Genomic DNA, 22,330 nt, shown 5'->3' on the forward strand with positions numbered 1-22,330 from the left:
CAACATTTCTTTGTGTTCTTTTTCTAACATACCTAATGTTAAATGCATAATGCATTTCAATTTTTTCAGCTTTATTAGTATGATTTACAAATAAAAGTATACATACTTATTTTTAAATTATTTATATTTACAATATGATTTTTAAGTGTACAGTTTGATGATGTAATATATGTATATGTTGTGAAATGATTACCACAATCAAGGTAATTAACACATCCATTAACTCACATAGTTTCCATTTTTTGTGTTTGTGTGTGATGAAAACACTTAAGATCTACTCTCTTAGCAAATTTCAAGCATGCAATACAGTATTCTTAACTATAGCCACCCTGCTGTACATTAGATCTCCAGAAATGATTCATCTTATAACTGAAAGTTTGTACACATTGACCAACATCTCCCCATTTTCCCCACCCCCATCCCCAGGCAGCCACCATTATACTCTCTGATTCCATGAGTTTGACCTTTTTAGATTCCACATATGAGTGAGATCACATATTTGGCTTTCTGTGTCTGGTTTACATCATTAGCATCAAAACTATCTTCCAGGTATTATTCATGTTGTCACAAGTGACAGGATTTGCTTTTTTATGCCTGAATAGTATTCCATTGTATGCATGTCATATTTTCTTCATTCGTTCATTCATTGATGCATACTTAGGTTGTTTTCATATCTTGGAAATTGTGAATAATTTTGCAACGAACATTAGAATGCAGATATTTCTTCAAGGTATTGATTTTGTTACCTTTGGATATATACCCAGAAGTGAAGTTGCTGGACCATATGGTATTTCTATTTTCAAATTTTTGAGGAACTTCCATAATGTTTTCCATAATGCCTGTACCAATGTACACTCTCACCAACAGTGCACCAGGGTTTGCTGGTCTCCACATCCTCAACGACACTTATTATCTTTTCTTTTTGATAATAGCCATTCTAACATGTGTGAGATGATATCTTATCATAGTTTTGATGAGCATTCCCATGATGACTAGTGATGTTGAGCAGCTTTTTATATACCTGATGTCCATTTGTGTGTCTTCTTTGGAAAAACATCTATTCAGCACCTCTGTCCATTGTTTTAACTAGGTTACTTGGGGTTTTTTACCATTGAGTTGTATGAGTTCCTTATATTTTTTTGTATTTTAATCCCTTATCAGATATATGGTTTGCAGATATTTTCTCCCATGCAATAGATTGCTTTTCATTTTGTTGATGGTTTCCTTTGCTGTGCAGAAATTTTTTAGTTTGATGTAGTCCCACATGTTGATTTTTGCTTTTGTTATCTGTGCTTTTTGTGTCATATCCAAAAAAAAATACTGCCAAGACCAATGTCAAGGAGATTTTCCCTATGTTTTATTCTATGAGTTTTACAGTTTCAAGTATTATATTTAAATCTTTAATTCATCACAAGTTAGTTTTTGTGAGTGGTGTAAGATAAGCATAAGCATCAAATTTCATTCTTGTGCATGCGGATATTCTGTTTTCCAGCACCATTCATTGAAGAGACTATCCTTTCCCCACTGTGTATTCTTGGCCCCCTTGTCAAAAATTAGTTCACCATATATGTGTGGGTTTATTTCTGGGCTCTCTATTCTGTTCCATTGGTCTATGTGTCTATTTTTATGCAGAACCATACTGTTTTGATTACTATAACTTTGTAATATAGTTTAAAATCAGGAAATGTGATGCCTCCAGTTTTGTTTTTCCTTTAAAGATTGCTTTGGCTATTCAGGGTCTTTTGTGATTCCTTACAAATTTTAGGATTGTTTCTTCTGTTTCTGTGGAAAATGTTATAGAGATTTTGATAAGGATTGCATTGACTATATAGGTGGCTTTGAATAGAATGAACATTTTAACAATATTAATTCTTCTGATCCGTGTGCACAGGATATCTTTCCATTTATTTGTGTCTTCTTCCATTTCTTTCATCAGTGTTTTATGGTTTTCTGTGTAGAGATCTTTTACCTCCATCATTAAATTTATTGCTAAATATTTTATTTTTTGATACTATCATAAATGGGATTAGTATTATAACTTCTTTTTCAGATAGTTTGCTGTTAGTGTATAGAAATGCAACTGATTTTTATATATTGATTTTGAATCCTGCAACTTTACTGAATTCATTGATTAGTTCTAACAGTTTTTTGGTGGAGTCTTTAGGGTTCTCTCTATATAAGATTATGTCATCTGCAAACAGAGACAATTTAACTTTTTACTTTCTGATTTGGATACCTTTTATTTCTTTTTCTTACCTAACTGCTCTGGTTAGGACTTCCAGTATTACTTTGAATAGAACTAGTGAAAGTGAGAACTCTTGTCTTGTTCCTGATCTTAGAGGAAAAGCTTTCAGATGTTAGCTGCGGGCTTGTCATATAGGCCATTATTATGCTGAGATGCATCCATTTCTTACCTCATTTGTTGAGAGTTTTTGTCATAAAACAATGTCGAAATTTGTCAAATGTTTTTCTCTGACTCTATTGAGATGATCATGTCATTTTCATTCTGTTAATGTGATGTATCACATTTATTGACTTGTGTATGTTGAACTGTTTTACCCATCACAGGGGTAAATCCCATGTGATCATGTTGTGTGGTCCTTTAATGTGCTGTTGAACTCAGTTTGCTGATATTTTGTTGAGGGCTTTTGTATCTATGCTCATCAGGGATATTGGCCTGCAATTTTCTTTTCTTGTAGTGTCCTAATTTGGCTTTGGTATCAGGGTAATTTTGGCCTCATACAATGAGTTTGGGAGTGTTCCGTTCCCTTAATTTTTGGAAAGATTTTGAGAAGGATTATTGTTAATTCTTCCTTAAATATTTAGTAGAATTTACCAGTGAAGCCAGAAGATCCTGGGCTTTTCTTTCTTGGGAGTTTTTAAAATACTGCTTCAATCTCTTTACTTGTTATTGGTCTCTTTAGATTTTCTGTTTCTTCATGAGTCAGACTTGGTAGGTTGTAAGTATACAGAAATTTATCCAATTTGTTGGTGTATTATTGTTCACAGTAGTCTCTTATCCTTTGTATTTCTGTGATATCAGTTATAATGGCTCCTTTTGCATTTATAATGTTCTTTCTGTCCTCTCTTTTATTTTTTGTTAGTCTAGTTGAAGGTTTGTCAATTTTATCTTTTTAAAAACAATCTTATTTTTGTTGATCTTTTTCTGTTGTCTTTTCCAGTCTCTATTTCATTTATGTCTGTTCTAATCTTTATTGTTTCTTTCTTTCTACTAACTTTGGCCTCAGTTTGTTCCTCTTTTCTTCGTTTTTTGAGGTATAAAGTTAAGTTGTTTGAGATGTATTTTTTTTCTTAATGTAGGTGTTTATCACTATAAAATTCCTTCTTAGAACTACTTTTGCTAAATCCCATAAGGTTTGGTATGTTGTATTTCCATTTTCACTTGTCTCGAGATGCTTTTTGATTTCTCTTTGATTTCTTCTTTGATCATTATTAGTTGTTCAGAAGTGTTTTGTTTAATTTCCACACATTGGTGAATTTTCCATTTTTCTTCCTGTTATTGATTTCTAGTTTCATAGCATTGTTGTCAGAAAATATACCTGACATGATTTCAGTCTTCTTAAATTTGTTGACTTGTTTTGTGGCCCAACATGTGATCTCTCCTGGAGAATGTTCTTTGGGCAAATGAGAATAGTGTGTATTCTTCTTATATCAGTTGAAATGTTCTGTATATATCTGTTAGGTTCATTTGGTCTATAGGGTTAATCAAGTCCACTATTTTCTTATTGATTTTCAGCCTGGATGATTTATCCATTGATGAAAGTGAAGTACTGAAAACCCTACTATTGTTGTATTGCTGTCTATTTTTCCCTTCGGGTCTGTTAATAGTTGCTTTGTATATTCAGGTGGCCCAATGTTGGGTGCGTATATATTGCAATCGGGTGCATATATATCCTCTTGATGAGTTGTTTAGGAAAGAGTTTTCTTGATTTCCAAGTAATTGCACTTTTTCTTTTTGTATGTGCCTGCTTTTCTTTCTTTTACCTTTTTAATTTTCTAAGTTGATTATATTGTAGGAAGATTATTATTTTGTCTCTAGTATTTCTACTTATTTCTACTCTTGGGAAGTTTCTTTGTCACCTAACATTGGTCACATTTTATGATTATTCAGTTTTTACCCTGTTATTCTATAATTATTTTTCAGGTGTGAAATTTGGTATATAATTCTAGATTAACATTATTAATAATATTTTCTGATATTCTTTATTATTTTATATCCACTTAATCTTTCAAGGGATGCAAGGTATGTTAAAATCTTCAACTACTATTGTGTTTCCATTTATTTTGCCTTGAACTTTCTTCATTTTAATTACATATGTTACTATACTATGTTCCTTGGAGCATAAAGATTCATAACGGTCATATTTTCTACTTGATAAATAATTTTAAGGTAGATGGAGACCGAAACATTGGATCAACAGGCAGTTATTCTACACTAAATTTATCTGAGAAAATATCATATTTGAAACTTTCTCAAGGGGCACAAGGAGTTGGTGACCAGTGTACCTGTGAGAGAGCGAAGAACAAATGCATGTAATAATAAGATGTTTTATTAATCAGGAAAAGTGCTTGATATTTTAACTCCTTCTTCCCAGAGTGTGGTTCTTCTGGCTATGAATTTTGTGCGAAAGGGCGGCAGTTGTATCTTATTCGTGAATCCAGCAACTAGCACAGTGCTTTGCCTTTGCTCTTGGTAGATACTCTGGTAATAGTTGTGAATGAATGAGTGAATAAGTGAATGAGGGAATGAACGTAGAAGCAGCAAAATACTAAATAGGTATGGCAGACCAGGGTAATTAGTACCACATTTGTGCCATCTCTTAGCCAAACATGCCAATTCTTACAGAGCAGACTACCGTGTTCCATATTTCTTCAACATTTTTCATAGACTCACTCCAGGAGCCAGCTCATAATATACTAAGCATTCCTCCTAAATGTACACAGATTTCTTATTTACTTTATGATCACAACTGAGAAGGCATAACAGACATAGCAGAGATGGGAGCCTGTAGTCATGGCCATTGTCTAGTTTCTGGGTCAGAGGTGAGCAACCCTTGCCAGAGAGATCCAGTCCCAAAATGGAAGAGACAAGTTGTCCTTGTGATGAAGCAAGGTCACACCCCTCTTAGAGTTGAGTTCCTCATGTTCTCATGTGAAAATTCTAGAGACCAAGTGTTGATTAAAAATAATCTTTTTTTTTAATATGTAGAAGTGTGGGGCTGGGAGGTGGGGGGGTGCGGGGCGGAGACCAGAAAGAGTATGTGAAAATATCAGTGGTTAAATCTAGGACAGGTTTTGACTTTTTTTCTCCTTTATACTATCTATGTTCACAAACATTTCCATGTGAACTGGTGTTATTTTTATGCTAAAATATGTTTTTTAAAAAAATTCAATCCTTTGCAGTCTTCCATTCTACGACCCTTTAGCTCAGGGGTTATAACTTCTCACACATGCTCAGAGGAGCAGTCCTGTGGAGTTGGCACTCAAAGTACTAAGAAAGGGCTCCAACCAGCTGCTGCTAGAACCTCTGCAGGATGCAAAGACTGCTCCTGGAAATGCTAAATGAGACCAGTGGCTGCAGCCCACAGCTACCGCTGGCAGGGGCTCCCAGGGGCATGAAGAAGAGAGGGAAGGGCCCTCTCTCTTCTCACCTTCCAGTCTCCCTCTGGTGCCTCCTATTGGTGGAATCAAGTAGAACACCCTCTGGCCAGGCACTGTGGGAAAGAGTTTGCCTCAGAATCACACAGCAGAGAACAGAAGGGTGGATTTGGAGCTGGGGAGTGACAGGTAACAAACTGGCACTCAGTTTGGAGGTTGAAAAATCTGTGGTTTTGTAAGCTGCAGTCAGCCAGCTTTATCCATTATACGATTCCGCCTTTCCTTCAAACAACTGCTGATGTCCCGAAATTCCAGATATCTCTTGGCTTTTCAAGAAAATCACCTCTCCTTTATTAAGGGGCTATTCATGGGTAAACCCTTTATAAACTTTTCCGGCAGCATTAATATGAGATTGAGCCTGTGAGGGCTCAGTTCATTTTCACACACTCCTACCCAGTTGGTACATTGATAAGACTTATTCTCATCCACTCAACTGCGAAATCATGGGAATGATATCCTCCATCAAATGGAGCAGTGATTATTAACAGAACTACTCATTTTATGAACAGCCATGTCACCTTGACTGAACTCAGAAAATGTCTCATATCTCACAGGAAATGTTTGCCTGTCACTCAGGTAATAGGTGTCTCACTCATCAGGGGCTGGGCGTGTGAGGGAGCTTCAGAATCAGCAGGAGTGAACTTTTCAAATAATGTGGGCTGGGCTGATCAAACTGTGTGTGCTGTATGTTAAAATGTCATCGACCTGATATTCTGAGCTACGAATTTCATGATTTTAAAAAATATCCCATAGGTGCAACCGTTGCTCAGCTTTTGCCTTCACAGGTAGTGACGTGGACAGTTAGTCGTCAGGACCTTCCATTCAGAAAAGATTTAAGCTCAGGGTCTTCAAGCACACACTTGGCTTAGAGGTCAGGAAGCAGAACTTTGAGCCTCAGTTTTCCCATACAGCAGGGTTTATCTTTAGACATTTAACATCTGAGCTTCAGTGTCCCCAGTTGTAAAAGATATAATAAAATGAAGTTGTGGGCATTGACTGAAATGACCCATGTAAAAAGGCTTCGCAAATGCAGGTAACCTGTATTCTTGCAAGGGGCAGTCAAGTATAGTAGTTTAGAGCAAAATGTCTGGATCCACAGGACCTGGGTTCAATTCCTAGCCCTCCCACTTAACAGTCTTTACAACCTTGGGCAAGGGCATCACATCTCTTTAAATTTATTTATTTGTTTGTTTGTTTATTTTTGGCTGTGTTGGGTCTTCATTGCTGCGCGTGAGCTTTCTCTAGTTGCAGCGAGCGGGGCTACTCTTCGTTGTGGTGCATGGGCTTCTCATTGCAGTGGCTTCTCTTGTTGTGGAGCACGGGCTCTAGGCACGCGGGCTTCAGTAGTTGCTGCTCACAGCCTGCTGAGCACAGGCTCGGTAGTCGTGGCGCACGGGCTTAGCTGCTCCGCAGCATGTGGGATCTTCCCAGACCAGGGCTCGAACCCGTGTCCCCTGCATTGGCAGGCGGATTCTTAACCACTGTGCCACCAGGGAAGTCCCAAGGGTGTCACATCTCTTAAGTTTAGATCCCCTACATCACAGGTTGTTGAGAGTAATAAAGGAGGTAGTATATATGTAGGACACTTAGCAGAATGGCAAACACTCAATACATGTTAGATGCTGTTACAGTTATTGCCTTTATTTTTATCATTATTATTATCCTACTTTTTATGGAACCATATACACATGTGCAGGATATACGGTGACTAACACAGTAACATGTTAACATAAGTACCATTATCGTCTTTCTTCTCTACTCAGTTTCATTGAACACACAATGAGAAACTCTTTAGATTTGTTGTAGATTTTACTCTAAAGCCAAGCACCATGTTTGGTCTAGTTGGCTCCTGCCTTGGAACTGAGAAGATGTAGCTCCAGGAAGACATTCATGCATTTCATGTAGGATCTGCATTATTTCTTGGATGTTTTAGAAACTGGCTGATTTCCCTTTCTCTGGAAATCTTTGTTTTCAAATCACGCAAATTTATTTTTCCTGAAAATCACACAATTCGTTTTCACAGGTAAAACCAACGATACAGGTTGATGACCAAGGCCCACTATCTTTCCTTTTCGTATAAGAAAACAGGATAGTGTGTCTTGTTTACAGTAAACAATGACTCTAGCGAAGGTTCAACTGAAGTTTTCCATCTCATAACTGTAAAAATCATTTGGGGACCAAAAAAGATGTTTTCTGAGGGAGAGTAGATGTTGTGAAAAATATTGACTTAAATGTTCTCTCGCTGAGAAAGCATTAGTTGAACTCCCAACAGAGACCATTCAACTGGGAGCCGTCAACTGCTGCAACACTGCTTACAAGAGTCCATTTTATAAATGCTGCTGTCCCCAGAGAAGTGAGTTATCCTCTTAATAAATCTCTTTTACACAGTACCACACAGAGGATATAAATCCCAGGCTTTCCTAATGTTATCAGTTATTTTATTAAAAAAATTATACCCTGACGAATGTATGTCTAATACTGTGCCCTTTTTATAAGTTACAACCTGCATGAAGTAAGCCAAGTTCTCAGCAGACAGCAAGGACACTTGAGCCCTCCACCCTCTTCCCCGCCTGCCTCTCCACCTCAGCTACTCCGCAAGGAGAACACAGCTTCACCTGACGGCTCTTCTCTCCTGAACAACAGAAGCACTTTTCTTGTATGAACTCATTTAATCCTCATAACATCTCTGTAAGGGTCATACTATCTTCTTTTAGGACACATGTTCAAGTGATATTCAAACAAGCTGATGGATGGGACTTCCCTGGCGGTCCAGTGGTTAAGACTCCGCTCCCAACGCAGGGCTGAGCGGTTTGCGGGTTCGATCCCTGGTCAGGGAACTAAGATCCCGCAAACCGCTCAGCCCGGCCTAAAAAGAAAATAAATAAGTAAATACAACAAGCTGTTGGAGATATCCCGCCCAGGCATCCAGATTACATTGTCAGGATGATTTCAGCCCAAACACCTACACTTTGGACAACCCCCATTCTGAAAGACCCTCTGTACACAACTGGATCTGGACCTGGAAGATCACACAACCCTGTGCAGGATGGAGTGGGGATTTGCAGAGCATCTGTGTTTTGTAGAGTCAGGTTTTCTTAGTTACTCTTTCCCTCGCACACACTTGTATGGTCCTCTGCACTTCTGATAGAGTACCAGATACAACCTCCTCCAAGTAGAATTGTTTGTGAGTGCTCTGTCATCTCTACCAGGCGGTGCTTCCCAGAGGGGAAGGAGTAGGGCTTAATCATCTTTGTGCCCATCGAGGAACCCAGCTGAGGGACACGCATCTGGCAGATGGGATGGCTCGGCGATTTAGAGCACTAGATCTGGGTTGACATTCTGATTCCTCCTCTCAGCAGCCGGAGGGAGAAGCTTCCCTGTCCCTCTAACCCTCTGTTTTGTCAATTAGCAGAAACAACTGGACGTGTCTGTTCCTCCAAACAGCCTGGTGATTAATGACACAGTGTCTGTGCCCTCCTTGGGAATTCTCTGGAGACAGAGCAGTCCCCAAGGATCTTCCTATGTCACACCATTGCTCACATCTTAGGGATTCCCTAGTGAGAGTGTTGAAGCCAGGACTCTGGGTAACCTCCTGACCTCAGTTCACCCAGACCCTCTGTGCTTGGGTGAGCACATCTCAAGATAGTGAGCAGACAGACACACTGTATATAAAATAGATAAACAACAAGGACCTGCTGTAGAGCGCAGGGAACTCTGCTCAATACTTTCTAATGACCTATACGGGAGAAGAATCTAAAAAAGAGTGGATACGTGTATATGTATAACTGAATCACTTTGCTGTACACCTGAAACGAACACAACATTGTAAGTCAGCTATACTCCCATCTTTTTTTTTTTTTTAAATTTTTTTATTTTTTTGGTACACGGGCCTGTCACTGCTGTGGCCTCTCCCGCTGCGGAGCACAGGCTCCGGACGCGCAGGCTCAGCGGCCATGGCTCACGGTTCCAGCCGCTCCGCGGCATGTGGGATCCTCCCGGACCGGGGCACGAACCCGCGTCCCCTGCATCGGCAGGCGGACTCTCAACCACTGCGCCACCAGGGAAGCCCTCCCATCTTTTTAAATGGTTTAAAAAAAATAAAATAACAAATAAATAAAAGTTTTTAAAAGGATTGTGAGGGGCTTCCCTGGTGGCACAGTGGTTGAGAGTCCGCCTGCCGATGCAGGGGACGCGGGTTCGTGCCCCGGTCCGGGAGGATCCCACATGCCGCGGAGCGGCTGGAACCGTGAGCCATGGCCGCTGAGCCTGCGCGTCCGGAGCCTGTGCTCCGCAGCGGGAGAGGCCACAGCAGTGGGAGCCCCGCGTACCAAAAAAAAAAAAAAAAAAAAAGGATGGTGAGAAGAGAAATGGGCAGATGAGCAGAAGGGGGTGCTCCCCTTCTTAGCCTAACAGGGTATGCTCTTGAGTTCCTGGAGGGGGGAAAACGGTCCTCAGTGAGCTGGCCGTCTCCATCTTTTTTTTTTTTTTTTTTTTTTTTTTGCGGTACGCGGGCCTCTCACTGTTGTGGCCTCATCCCTTTGCGGAGCACAGGCTCCAGATGCGCAGGCTCAGCGGCCACGGCTCACGGGCCCAGCCGCTCCGCAGCATGTGAGATCTTCCCAGACCGGGGCACGAACCCGTGTCCCCTGCATCGGCAGGCGAACTCTCAACCACTGCGCCACCAGGGAAGCCCCATCTCCATCATTTTAATGATGCCACTTTAGGGCCGTGGTTCTCAGCCTCGCCTGCACATCCGAATGTCCCAGGCAGTTACAAAACTCAGGTCTCAGTTACGAAACACTAATTGGGTTGGGATGCAGCCTGGGTGCTGGGACTTTGCAAAGCCACCCAGGTGATTTGGGTGTGTGGCTCAGGGTTACCAATAGAGTTTTAGGAGCTAAGCAGTGCCACCAGTTTGACTTTGCAGCTGGGAAACAAAAACCCACAGCTGGCCCCGACTGCTATTGGCAAAGCTGTGCTGAGAGGCAACCAGAGCCCCACTGCTATGGCAGGACCAGAAGTGGCCGTGCAGACAGTGTGCAAACGGGGCCAGGGGCTGGATGGAGCCCCCCTGGACCATCAGACCTTGAGGAAGTCAAACCCATTCTTTGACTGGATGCAAACGTGAGCCTGAATGTGATAGCCAGGTTCCGCCCTGCCCCTGACAGAGGGCGGGTTGTACTATATCAGGGCAGAATAGAAGGATCAGGTTTGAACCTCAGGAAGTGGGTATGTGATTCACCCAACAGGCGTTTTTTAAGAATCCTAGTTCCAGTGTGTCAGGCATTGTGCAAGGAGCAGCTAATAAAAAGATAAGGTCTGACGGTCCGTGCCAAAGCCAAATGGCTCAGAGTGATCACGCCATATAATATTTCAAAACGTGTTATTTGCGGGAAGGCTTTAAATAAGCCAAAGGGGAGGCGGGACCCTTCAGTTGCATAGCTGAGCTGATGGCATTTCTAACTCAGAGGGATGAACAGAGCATTATTGTGTTGCATCGGCGCAAGTACAGCAAGAAAAAAAAAGATGCCTGGAGCCAGCCGTGAGCCAAACATGAATCAGCAGTCCCCTTCTATTGTTCGGAAAATAATCATGTTGCTGGGAGTTGGGCATTTAAGAATCTTGCAGAATGCCCCTCCCCACAGCGGGAAACAGACCCTGGTTGAAACATGGCATCTTCATTTTGGCTTCCTGAGCTGAAAGGAATGTAAAAAAACTTGGAGAGGATTCAGGGGGAGCTGAAGTGTGAAGATGGAAAATACAACCCAGAAGAAACGAGAGATGATTTCGACGCAGCGTTGGCAACCTCTCAGAGGCAGCTCACCAAGTGAGTGTTGATTCTCTCTGACAGCAGGAAGTAGGGCTCCCCGCCCCCCCAACCCAGGCTTCGTTACCTAGCGAATGTTCTGGGCTCATCGCTGGGCGAGCTGGTGGGAGAGGGCACAGAGCAGTGCCTGCCTTGTGAACACCTTCTGATCTGTGGCAATGGGCAGGGGGTTTTGAACCCCAGCTGAACCAGGATCATCACCTGGAGGCCTTGTTGAAGCACAGCCTGCTGGACTTCCCTCTCGGAGGTTCTGATTCAGTAGGTCTGGGGTAGGGCCTGAGCATCTGCATCTCTGAGGCCCCAGCTGATGTGGATGCTGCTGAGCTGGGACCGCACTGGAGGAAATAAGTCATGGGGCAGGAGCGGAGGGTGAGTGTGGCTTGAGTGCAGAAGTCCAGGTGCTTCTGTGCCATCGGTGTGTTGGTGCTATAGCGGGTCCCTCAGTGCATAGGTAGTGGCTTTCAATTAGCAATGTGCTTTGGATCAACCACACTGGCCATGATTTTGCCACCCGCCAAGGGAGCATGGCCAGAGGGAGGGAAAGAGAGTTCTCTGCAGGCCTGCGGCAGTCAAACAGGACGTAGTGTGGTCCGGTGACTCTGAACCAATGAGCGTGTGTGGCTTCAGGGGTAAGAGTGACAGTAGGGTGACCCATCTCCACATTTGGCTTATACATCAGCGCTTCTCTCATGAGCAGAAGTTCTCAACAGAATCAGCTGGGAAGCCTTTTCTAGGTACACATTCCAGGGCCCAGCCCCGGAGGTGGCGAGCAAGGCTTCTCAGCTGATTCTGCTGTGACCCCCTCCCTTGAGATTAAGAACTGCTTTTCCTGCAGCCTCCATGGACGTGCCCCACCCTTACAAGAAAGCAGAATGCAAGCCAGCCTCTTCGAAGGTGCAAGACTCCTTCACCTCGTTGGGCCTCGCCGTCACTGTTACTACAGGACTCGAGTGTCTCAAATTCCAGGATGCACACTTGAAATGCAAGGGGGTCTTCAGAGAAGGAAACTGTCCAGTCACAGAGCTGGGGGCCTGGATCAGCCCCTCTTCTAGACCAGGTTGACTGGGCTGGTCCTGAGTGGAGAGGTGGGGATACCTGCCCAGCGTCAAGTGTAGCCCACCAAGATGGTGCCCCAGTGCCTCTGACTTGTGCCCAAATGGTGTAGGCTGGTGGCTCAAAACATGTGATTCCTGGAAAGTACAGTACAGTCCAGTCCCCCAGGAACTTGGACGTGCAGACTCCCAGACACCCCTACCCGACACCACCACCCCTAGACTGGCTAAATCAGAAACTCTGGGGGCAGAGCCCCGGCCATCTGTGTGAGGAGCCCTCCAGGAGTTTGCCAAACCTTGAGAACCACTAGTTTCGTTTATATGTAGCTTCCTTGCTACACATAAGTCAGAAACAGAACAGAATAGCAAAGCAGGTGACCTGCCATTTATAGATTTATTGAGATCCTCTTACAAGAATTCCGGCATGTGTAACATGCTCATTGGTTAGATTCTTACCTAAGAACTTAGCATCCAGCCACTTTCTCGGCTGCCTTTGGTGTTCCTGCAATTCCCAGTGATAACGCAGCTTACTGCATCCCCCACCTAAGACAAGGCAAGGGCTGCGTTCCTTTACTTTTTAGAGACTTCACCGCAAGTTCACCATGTGATAGGGGCTCCGGAAACTCTATTGAATGATGGTCAAATCTTGCTTTTGCCCACAATGAGCTTGACTCCAGCCGAGGTTTCATTCTCTGTTCTCTCCTCCGCAGCTCATGCCAGGCTGACCCACTGAAAGGTCAATATGAAACAGAAAGGCCAAATTATGTAGCCCTGGGTTCACAGAGAATGAGGGCTAAAAAGAGATCAGGTAACCACACCCTCGAACTTTTCACTGATTCCCAAAGCTGTTACGGCCACGGTCCCCAAACTCTGTACCAAGGCACCCTGGGAGTGCCACAGCAAACCCAGAGGAACACAATGGAATGTCTAATTTTTGAGGGAAACACAGGCACAGCTGTCAGACGCCATGCAAATACTACTATTAGGCTGTTTGGAACTATTTACTTAACAAACAGAACATTTGTTCCTTTTACCTGGGGTCACTGTGAAGCAGTTTCTGAAACAGTAGCGGTGCCAGGAAAATTGAGGACCTCTGTGCCCTAGAATCACTGACCATGGAAGGGGGTATATTTTGACTGTACACTTTCTGGTGGCACATTTAAGGGAGTTCATATTCCAAATTTAACTTAAAAGTCAGGAGGAAAAACAAAACACCTCTAACCTAAAAGAGAACAGAATTTTGAAAAAGAATAGATACATGTACATGCATAACTGAATCACTTTGCTGTACACCCGAAACTAACATAACATTGTTCATCAACTCTACTCTGATATAAAATTTTTTTAATTCATAAATTAAAAAAAAAATGCAACTGCATGAGTCTTTTAAGGGCTTCTTTTCCTTCTTACCTTCCTAGGTAGATCTGTTCACCCCAATTCCCTGACTCAACCCTTAACCAAGGTTCCCGTAATTTTTTTTAAAAATCACCTTTCTTCGTGACTTAAATATAATGGATTAATTCTTACAAATTTGAACTGATAATTGCTCTGATGCATTCCTGAAAATCACCTTTAAAACACATTGTTGAAAGACAAAATCTAAGCTGTGTGTACACTGTGCTCGCAGGAAACCGTTGGCTTTGTCAAAATATTCAGCCTTCGCCAGGCAGCATTAAACGAGAACCCACCGAAGGGGAAAATGGAGATTGTACAACGTTTATGAAGTCTGTTTCTGTAGATAACTCTCAATGCAGACGCGCTCCTTCCACTACATTTGGCATCTAAGAAATAGTGAACAATTATAACTATATTTATAAGGAGAATCTTATTTGCATCTTCAAGGGATTTGGGGGGGGCAAAGCAGTCTTCATTATGTCTCCTCTGGAAGAATATTCTTTCTGTCCCAGGGTTAAAAATCTGCAAGGAGCTCAGGGCAGATTCCAGAGGCAACAGAACCCAAGCTCCATCTGGGCACTGCCGTCGCCCTGGGGTGGAGATTGGTCAGGGGGTCAAGCAGTAGAATCTTTCTTAGGAGGCTGTCGAGGGCAGGGGGTTGGAGTGGGTTCTTGTTTGTTGTTGCCTCACTCGCCATCAAACTCTTTTAAGAAATCAATAATACATCATTGGCTTCCGTGTTACCATTTCATTTTCCCACGCGTTTGTTGTCCCTACCTGTGTCCTGGTGAGTCACCTAACCACAAGTAAGCACTCCGGTTCTGCGTGGTACCCTTGTTCCTCAGGCATTATGACGGATGCATCCCAGGCCCCTCAACACACATGCCCGTTGTTGTCTTTGGCGCAGGGATGCTGCACTCCTGTCCACCAGGTGTCAGCAGAGGCAGTTTTAACCGCTTGCTTTGGCCAACAAGACATCTGTTGAGGTTGTTTCTCCTGTTGCGTCGGGCGATTCCCTCAAACTACCCATCTGCTTCCTCTTAAGAGTCTTACTTCTTAGAAGCATTCAGAGGTGATGGCTCACCTCTAGAGAAAGGTAGCTAGGAAGAAAGTGTGTTATAAACATAGCAGGTGGCGAGTCGAGGCTTTGAGAGGTGGCCTCATAAAACTATTTCCGGCTGGTTCCTTCTTGACTTTTCTATCACTGCGTTATGTGGTTAGAAATGGTTCTAAGTTTCACTCATCGTGACACTAAATTAGATGTAGCAGAGAGTTTTAGATTCACAGGGGACTTGTGTGTTTGTTTGAAAGCCCACTCTGACCCCAAGAACCCCACTCCTAGCACTGCTGACCTAGTCTTCAAAGCAGAAACAGGATTTTTCTCAGGCTGTGGCCCCAGCCCCTTGCACGTGAGGATGCAGGAATACCACCAAGTGCCAAGCACATCTGTTCTATTTCATCCATCTATTCCCTTTGAGGTGGATGACCTTACCCACCTGGGGACGTGACTCTTGACCTCCCCCATGTCATTCTGTTGACAAATGGCAGGGCCCGTGCTCCTTCCAAGCCATGGTGACTTTGCCCAGGAAAGAGAAGGAGAAAGAGAAGGGAAGAGGGAGAGAAGGCGGCAGTGATTTGGCATGGACCGAGGTTAAAAGAAAGAGTAGAAATGAGCCACAGAGTGGGATCGTTGAACTTGAATTAAAATCATTTTACCGAGAACAAAAAAATCAGCCACAGCAAATTAAGCTCAGCTTCAACCACAGAGCCTGGCTGTGTTCTCTCTCTACTAAAGGCAGAACACTTAGAGTGATGGCTGAAAATCTGAAAAGGAAATTACAGCTTTACCACCCAGAGTTTACTGATGTCTCTGATGTGGGGCTCTAGGCTCCCGCCACGCCCAGCGGAGAGGTTGTCACCCTGCCCCGTGCTCTAACAGGTGATCCACTGGGACAAACACCTGGGCCATGTCACAGGGGAGAGCTATGACTATTTTCCCACACCTTTATTAAGTAACTCACAGTCTTTTGTTCCATTTTAATCAGCCCGATCCCTAGTCTAACTAGGCTGGCTTTGTAAATTTTTTTCTCGTACTGAATTTTTTATACTACACTCCCGAATAGGGTTAGTTTTACCAAGTGGAAAAAAGTGGATCACAATGTTGTATGAGTTGAATACCCCTGGCCTCTGTTCTCTTCTATTTGAGAAGTGCCTAAGTTATTACCATCATCAGAAATTCAACCATTATATATATTCACTTCACTGGATCCTAGATTTACTCTTAAAATGCAAAGACCTCAGGGAAGGACAACTGGGGCTGCATTTGGAATGCTGTAGATTGGATACAAATTCATCTGCGCACCCAACCTTCCTTGCTCCCCGTAACAAATTTAAATGAACTTGAAGGGGAAAAAAATTCACAAAAGGTAAAATTCAGACTGGGAAGAGGAGAATGGCAGAGGAGAGAGGAGCATTTCCACCTCCATCTTATCTTAGGGTCTACGGAGGTGGGCTTCTGTGCTGTTATGTCTTTTAAACCACTTCAGGGCGCCCCTAGTGGCCAGAATAGCTCCAGTTGCCCACACCTTAGGGATGACTGGGATTGGCCAGGAGATGACCGGGTGTAATAGTAGTGACTATAATAATGAAGACCTCTTCCAGTACTGTAGGTCGGTGTCCACTTTTACATTTACAGAGCATTCTCAAATTCCCTGGTCCTCAGGGCTCCCCTGGTGGCGCAGTGGTTGGGAGTCCGCCTGCCGATGCGGGGGGACGCGGGTTCGTGCCCCGGTCCGGGGAGATCCCGCGTGCCGCGGAGCGGCTGGGTCCGTGAGCCGTGGCCGCTGAGCCTGCGTGACCGGAGCCTGTGCTCCGCAACGGGAGCGGCCACAACAGTGAGAGGCCACAACAGTGAGAGGCCCGCGTACCGCAAAAATTTCCCTGGTCCTCGTCATAACCTGAAGGGTAGGAGATTGTGATTTCACTTCACAAGGGCGGCTCAGAGCGTGAAGAGACCCAGCCAAAATGTGCAAGCTGCTGACCTGAGACCCAAAAGCATCCGAATGACTCGCAGCCCAGGGTCTGTCCTCCATACGCTGGGACTGAACTTGTTCTTACCAACAATTCCCAAGCATCAGGGACAAAGCTGTGATGGGGGGAAGGGAGAGAAGCAGACACTCCAAGAGGGAGAGAGAGAGCTTCACGACCTCACTGCCCTCCCAGGTGAGGGCAGCCCCTCCGAGGGCATAGCTACTTGCCTGCACCCAGGCAAAGTGGTGGCAAAGCCAAAGTGTGGGTGGGGGGCGGGGGGCGAGGACCCCAGCCACATCCCACAAACCCCCCGCAGCGCCCAGCGTCCCGCAGACCTAGTCAAAACAGCGCTTGCCGCGTAAACACAACTTCAAGACCCATCCCAAGTGGAGGGTGTAGCTTGGTTCTCAATTCATGTCTCCACGACCTCTGACATGAGGTCTATGTAGGAAGCCCGTGGTGTCCACGTGTGTCAATGCCAAGTGAGACGGTGTCCTGTCTGCCTCTGAGAGTCCACCCAGTATTAGCGGTCTCAGCGTGGAGCCCGTAATAGCCAGAGGCTGGAGCATCTGACCTTGTAAACAGAACCAAGAGAGTTGCCTGTGAATGTGACCCCTGCCCACCCCACACGGCCCCCTCTTGGCTTCCTGGGGCCGCCCGGGAAGTACCAGCCGAAGACGTAACGGATGACCCCAGTATAGCTCACCATTCAGACGCTCTGAGAGCCAGGGAGAGGCAAACGAGGACCACAAATGCCCTCCTCGGAAAAGGTAGATGCAGAGCCGTGAGGGAGATGCGTGTTTCATTTTTTAATTGAAGTAGAGTTGATTTACAATGTTGTGTTAACTTCTGCTGTACAGCAACGTGATTCAGTTATACATACATCTACATTCTTTTTCATATTCTTTTCCATTATAGTGATGCATGTTTCATTTTAATTATGTGCAGACTGTGTAAGCAATGACTCACTAGGTCTGCGTGGAAAGATTTTCCAAGGGGGAATTTTCACAGTTGTCCCTTCAGTGTTGTGTTTTCTACAGAGAAAAAGAAAACACAAGGGGACAAAAGGGTGTGCTGTCAGGGCCAGGGCCTTTGACAAGGTGGGTGGGGTTCTCTCTGGCCCTAGTCTAACTTTGTGACCTTGAACACTAAGACAGGGAAGTAGCAACGATCCCACGCCGATAGGTAGCATCCTGAGGAGTCCCCCTCTGCACCAAGGCAGAGTTATCCTCTCAAATCAGGGCACTCCCTGAAGGGCCTTCCATGGCTCCCTATTGTCCATAGGACAAAGTCCAAATTCCTTAGCAAACCTCCCAAGACCCTGCATAATTTGAGGGCATTTCCCAGTTTTTCTACACACGGCTCATTTCTTGCAGAATAGTCAGTGGGCCTCAGGGGCACAAGGAGGAGAAGAAAGCACTAAGTCCTTCGCTGGGGAGAGGCCTATTGCAAAGAAGAGCCTTCAGATACAGGGTCACCTCCACCTAGAAGCCTTCCCAGATTGCCCCAAGGAGAAATGACCTCTCCTTCCCTCGTGGCCCAGTCTGCACTAAAGAGACACTTCAGGTGTCCACACGTTGCACTGTTGTAGCACGATTCTCTCCCTCTGGCAGATTAGAAGCCCCATGTGGACAGGCCCAACTGTTGTCTTCGGACAAAGCCTGGGGCAGCACCTAAATAGAGTAGGCCGTCAATCAAGGCCTCTAGGCTAACCAGCCACATAAACGAATAGTGTGAAAGGAATGTTCTCGGTGTAGCAGCACTTTCCTAGGGACTACGCTGAAGACCTCTCTCCCCTCAGTTGGTGCTGAAATGCTGCAGCTGTTAATGGATGCTCGGCTCTGAGGGACCGGGATGCAGACCCTTACTGGGTCTCACTGGAGGCTGTTCTCTGCCCGGGAGCAGCAGGCCTGTTGTAACGATGACCTGCAGGCTGTGAGTGGCCCCCAGGACAGGGACAGCGCTGCAGTCAGCGCTGCTCACATCACCCCCGACCTCCTCGCTGCCGGCCTACTCACCCACCCAGAGGGGAAGTCCTGTGCTCGCTTTCCTTTCCCCACAGGTAGAACTCTCCACTTTCTTTCTTTTTAAGCTGTTTGGACTTTGTTTCCTCCTTTGATGCCGTGACCCCCTCGGTGGCTCCAGAGGGGACCTCCTGTGCTTCCCTCCTCTGCACAGAGCACTGGCTGACACCTGCCCTGTGTCCCGGGCAACCCCGAAGCAGCCCTGCGATGCCTGTCCACTCAGAGCGTTTAACTACTGTTTAAAACTCAAGAGCTCGTTGCAGGAAAATAGCACTAAATAATATGAAATACTAGAGTCCTGTAGGAATAGGAACCGAAGTGCACGATGAACACTATAGGAGTGGGAATAGGAACAGAAATGTATATTAATGCTATAAGAATATTAACAGTTTAGCATAGTGTAGTAATACTAAAATGCTATAGGAATAGGAGCAGGAATATACTATTAATGCTCTAGTAATGGTAACAGTTCAGTATAGTGTAGTGATACTAAATTACTATAGATAGTACTTTAGTACTTTCCTACAGTAGAAGGAAAACAGTACTAAATAACAAAATCAGTACTAAATTTCGTGGTGGTAACAATATTTTTTAAGCCTTAATGAGATGTTTTTCCTCTTTCTGGATACTCTCTGCTTCACACACAGTGCTTCAAAATTTGAAAACAAAGATATTTTTTAAGTGTTGGTGTAGCAAGAACACAACTAGGATAAAAAGGACACGAAACGCTTTTGCCACCTTCGTATTCATGCTGTGTTTGAATGTCGGTGTTGTCAGTCAGGATTCCTCTGGTTGCAAGGGGCAGAAACCTGCCCGGACCTGGCTTCCGCGGACGTGGGCACCGTTTGCTCAGGAAGGGTTGAGGGGGCCGCAGGGACACAGCTGGGCCTCAGGGAGAGCTGAAAGCAGGGCTCTGAGGCCACAGCATTCTCTCGTCACCCCGAGTTCTCCGTGAATGTCAGGTGCATCCTCTGTCTCACCTGCAGACCGGCTTTGGCCGTGTGGCTAAAAGGCATGGTGTCAGACGGTTTGAGAGTTCTAGTTTCTGATCAATTCTGCCACCAGAGCTGGAATACGTAACCTACCCCAAAAAAGGCACCATGTCAGCCCCTCCCAGGTCTTGGCCCACCGTGGCCAAAGGTGGAGCACTGTGGTTGGCCCAGCCGGAGCCAAGTTCCTTGTCCACTCCAGAATCTTCAGGAGCGGCATCCCAGGAGGATGAGGCCGTGTCCACAGGACGGGAGGGGAGTTAATGGCAGCTCAGTTTCTAAGAACGAGAGGTCTAGACAGTCAGTACTACAGGTGTGATCCACACTCTCCCTTTAGGGGGTCTCAGAACCTGATTCTCTCTCTCACAACCCAGCTGCACAGTTGAAGGGGACAGAACAGAGGGCTTGTGGCTGGTGACCCTTGAAATGTTCATCAGTAGCAAGAACGCATTTTCCTAGTAATTAATCCTCATCTCTTCTACCAGATGCCAGTTCAGCAATCTCATACCATGAGATTCAACTTTCGTTCATTTTATTTTATTCACTTATTCAGAGCATATATTTCTTTTTTAGTGTTTTTTTATTTATTTTTGGCTGCATTGGGTCTTCGTTGCGGTGTGCGGGCTTCTCATTGCGGTGGCTTCTCTTGTTGCGGAGCACAGGCTCTAGGTGCACGGGCTTCAGTAGTTGTGGCTCGTGGGCTCAGTAGTTGTGGCACGCGGGCTCTAGAGCGCAGGCTCAGTAGTTGTGGCACACGGGCTTAGTTGCTCCGCAGCATGTGGGATCTTCCCGGACCAGGGCTCGAACCCGTATCCCCTGCACTGGCAGGCAGGTTCTCATCCCCTGCGCCACCAGGGAAGCCCCGCATATATTTCTTGAGGGCCTATTTTGTATCGGACACTCTGCTCATGTGGAAGATATAAAAATGACCAAGACGTAGTCCCTGTCACAAAGAGGTTACAGTCTAGCGGGAAAGGCAGCCTTGGAAACATGTGGTGACCACATGTGATGACCAAGGTGTGACCATCAAGGTATGAATTCAGTGCTGTAGGATTCGATGTGGAGACAGAGAGGGAATGGACGCATATATCAACCCACATTGTAAACACAGTCCACGTGCTTCCTCTTCTCCGATCAGTTATTTGTATCAGGACGTTCCCTCCCTCATCCAATGGATTGTGTTTACCCAGCACTTTCATTCACATCCTCTTCACACCTCAGAATCATCAGCCTCGTGAAGCAGGTAACGCAAGCATTATCCTCCTCATTTTGCACGTGAAGAAATCACGATCCCACGGCGAGTCCATGACAGCACGGGCCCTCCGACCCATGCCTAGGTCTCCGGTACAAGGCCAGAGCCACCGTGCTACGCTATCTACTGCTGGATACAGAAACCCTTCTGGAAAAAGAAACCTCATCCGGATCTGTCCCCAGCGACACGCAGAAGGACTCTGACCCGCGTTCAGCAGCCATCTGGGTCCTCATCTGCGTGTGGCCTTCAACAATCGGCCCTCCGTCGGTGCCTCTGGTCTCTGACCCCCACCGAGTCTCCACCCCCATCCCCGTATGAGGCCAGGTCTGTCTGCTGCTCTCGGATCTCACTGATACAGTGATGAGAAGGGACTCGGCACTGACCAAGGAAAAGTCACACATAAGATGTGAATATGGCTTCCATTCTCCAGAGCGGCGTGTCTAAGACTTCAGAGTGTCCCCATCAGTCCATCTGCAGTTGCATCTCGTCCAAGTGCAGATTTGATGGAGCGGGTTTGACATAGGACCCAAATTTTCTATTTCTAGCGAGCTCCCAGTGATGCTGAGGCTGCTGGTCCGCAGACCACACTTGGAGAAGCAAGGATCTGGATTGAGGATGCTAACGCATCTCAGCCGCTCTTGGGAAAGACAGCAAGTCACTCGGCTGGTGCTTTCTTAAAAAACTTGAGATGGAAAATAGACATGTGACCGTGAAAAAAAATATTATTATAAAGACATGTTTATAGGAGGAACCCTGAGGTGAAAATTAAAAGGTCTTGTAAACTTATGTGTATCACGCAGCCCACCTCTGCTTCACTTGCCCTGAGTTGAAAGTAACAAATCACCTCCAGCTAATTAACGCATGTGATGTTGTTTGGAACAAAACCTTATGGAAAATGCAGGTTATAACCCATGGTATTTTTCTTGTCTTTTTCTCTATAGGAGATGTCAGTGAAAAAAAGGGTCCGGAATGATTACTAACCCATGACTCCCAACAGTATGACAGGTATCTGTTTTATTTTCTTTACTTTGTGTGTTTCCATTTTTGTTCCACCCAAAGAGAAATATAGGCTTCCTAAAAGA

At 45.0% G+C, this 22,330-nt stretch overlaps 1 protein-coding gene across 7 annotated transcripts in view; it reads left to right on the forward strand.

Moving 5' to 3' along the window:
- THRB (thyroid hormone receptor beta) overlaps positions 1-22,330 on the forward strand; it is a 396,926-nt gene that overhangs the window by 271,074 nt on the left and 103,522 nt on the right. For 5 of the 7 annotated variants that reach the window (XM_032630404.1, XM_032630405.1, XM_032630402.1 and 2 more), the window contains one exon: positions 22,190-22,253. In XM_032630404.1, coding sequence (XP_032486295.1) covers positions 22,232-22,253 — 22 coding nt within the window. In that variant the 5' untranslated portion in view covers positions 22,190-22,231. Of the gene's footprint in view, positions 1-7,594; positions 7,606-8,762; positions 8,769-11,209; positions 11,507-22,189; positions 22,254-22,330 lie in introns of those variants that run through there. The other 2 variants (XM_032630406.1, XM_032630407.1) reach the window with 2 other exon arrangements.

This window comes from Phocoena sinus, chromosome 4 (genome assembly GCF_008692025.1).
Source record: "Phocoena sinus isolate mPhoSin1 chromosome 4, mPhoSin1.pri, whole genome shotgun sequence".
Classification (NCBI taxonomy): Eukaryota; Metazoa; Chordata; class Mammalia; order Artiodactyla; family Phocoenidae; genus Phocoena; species Phocoena sinus.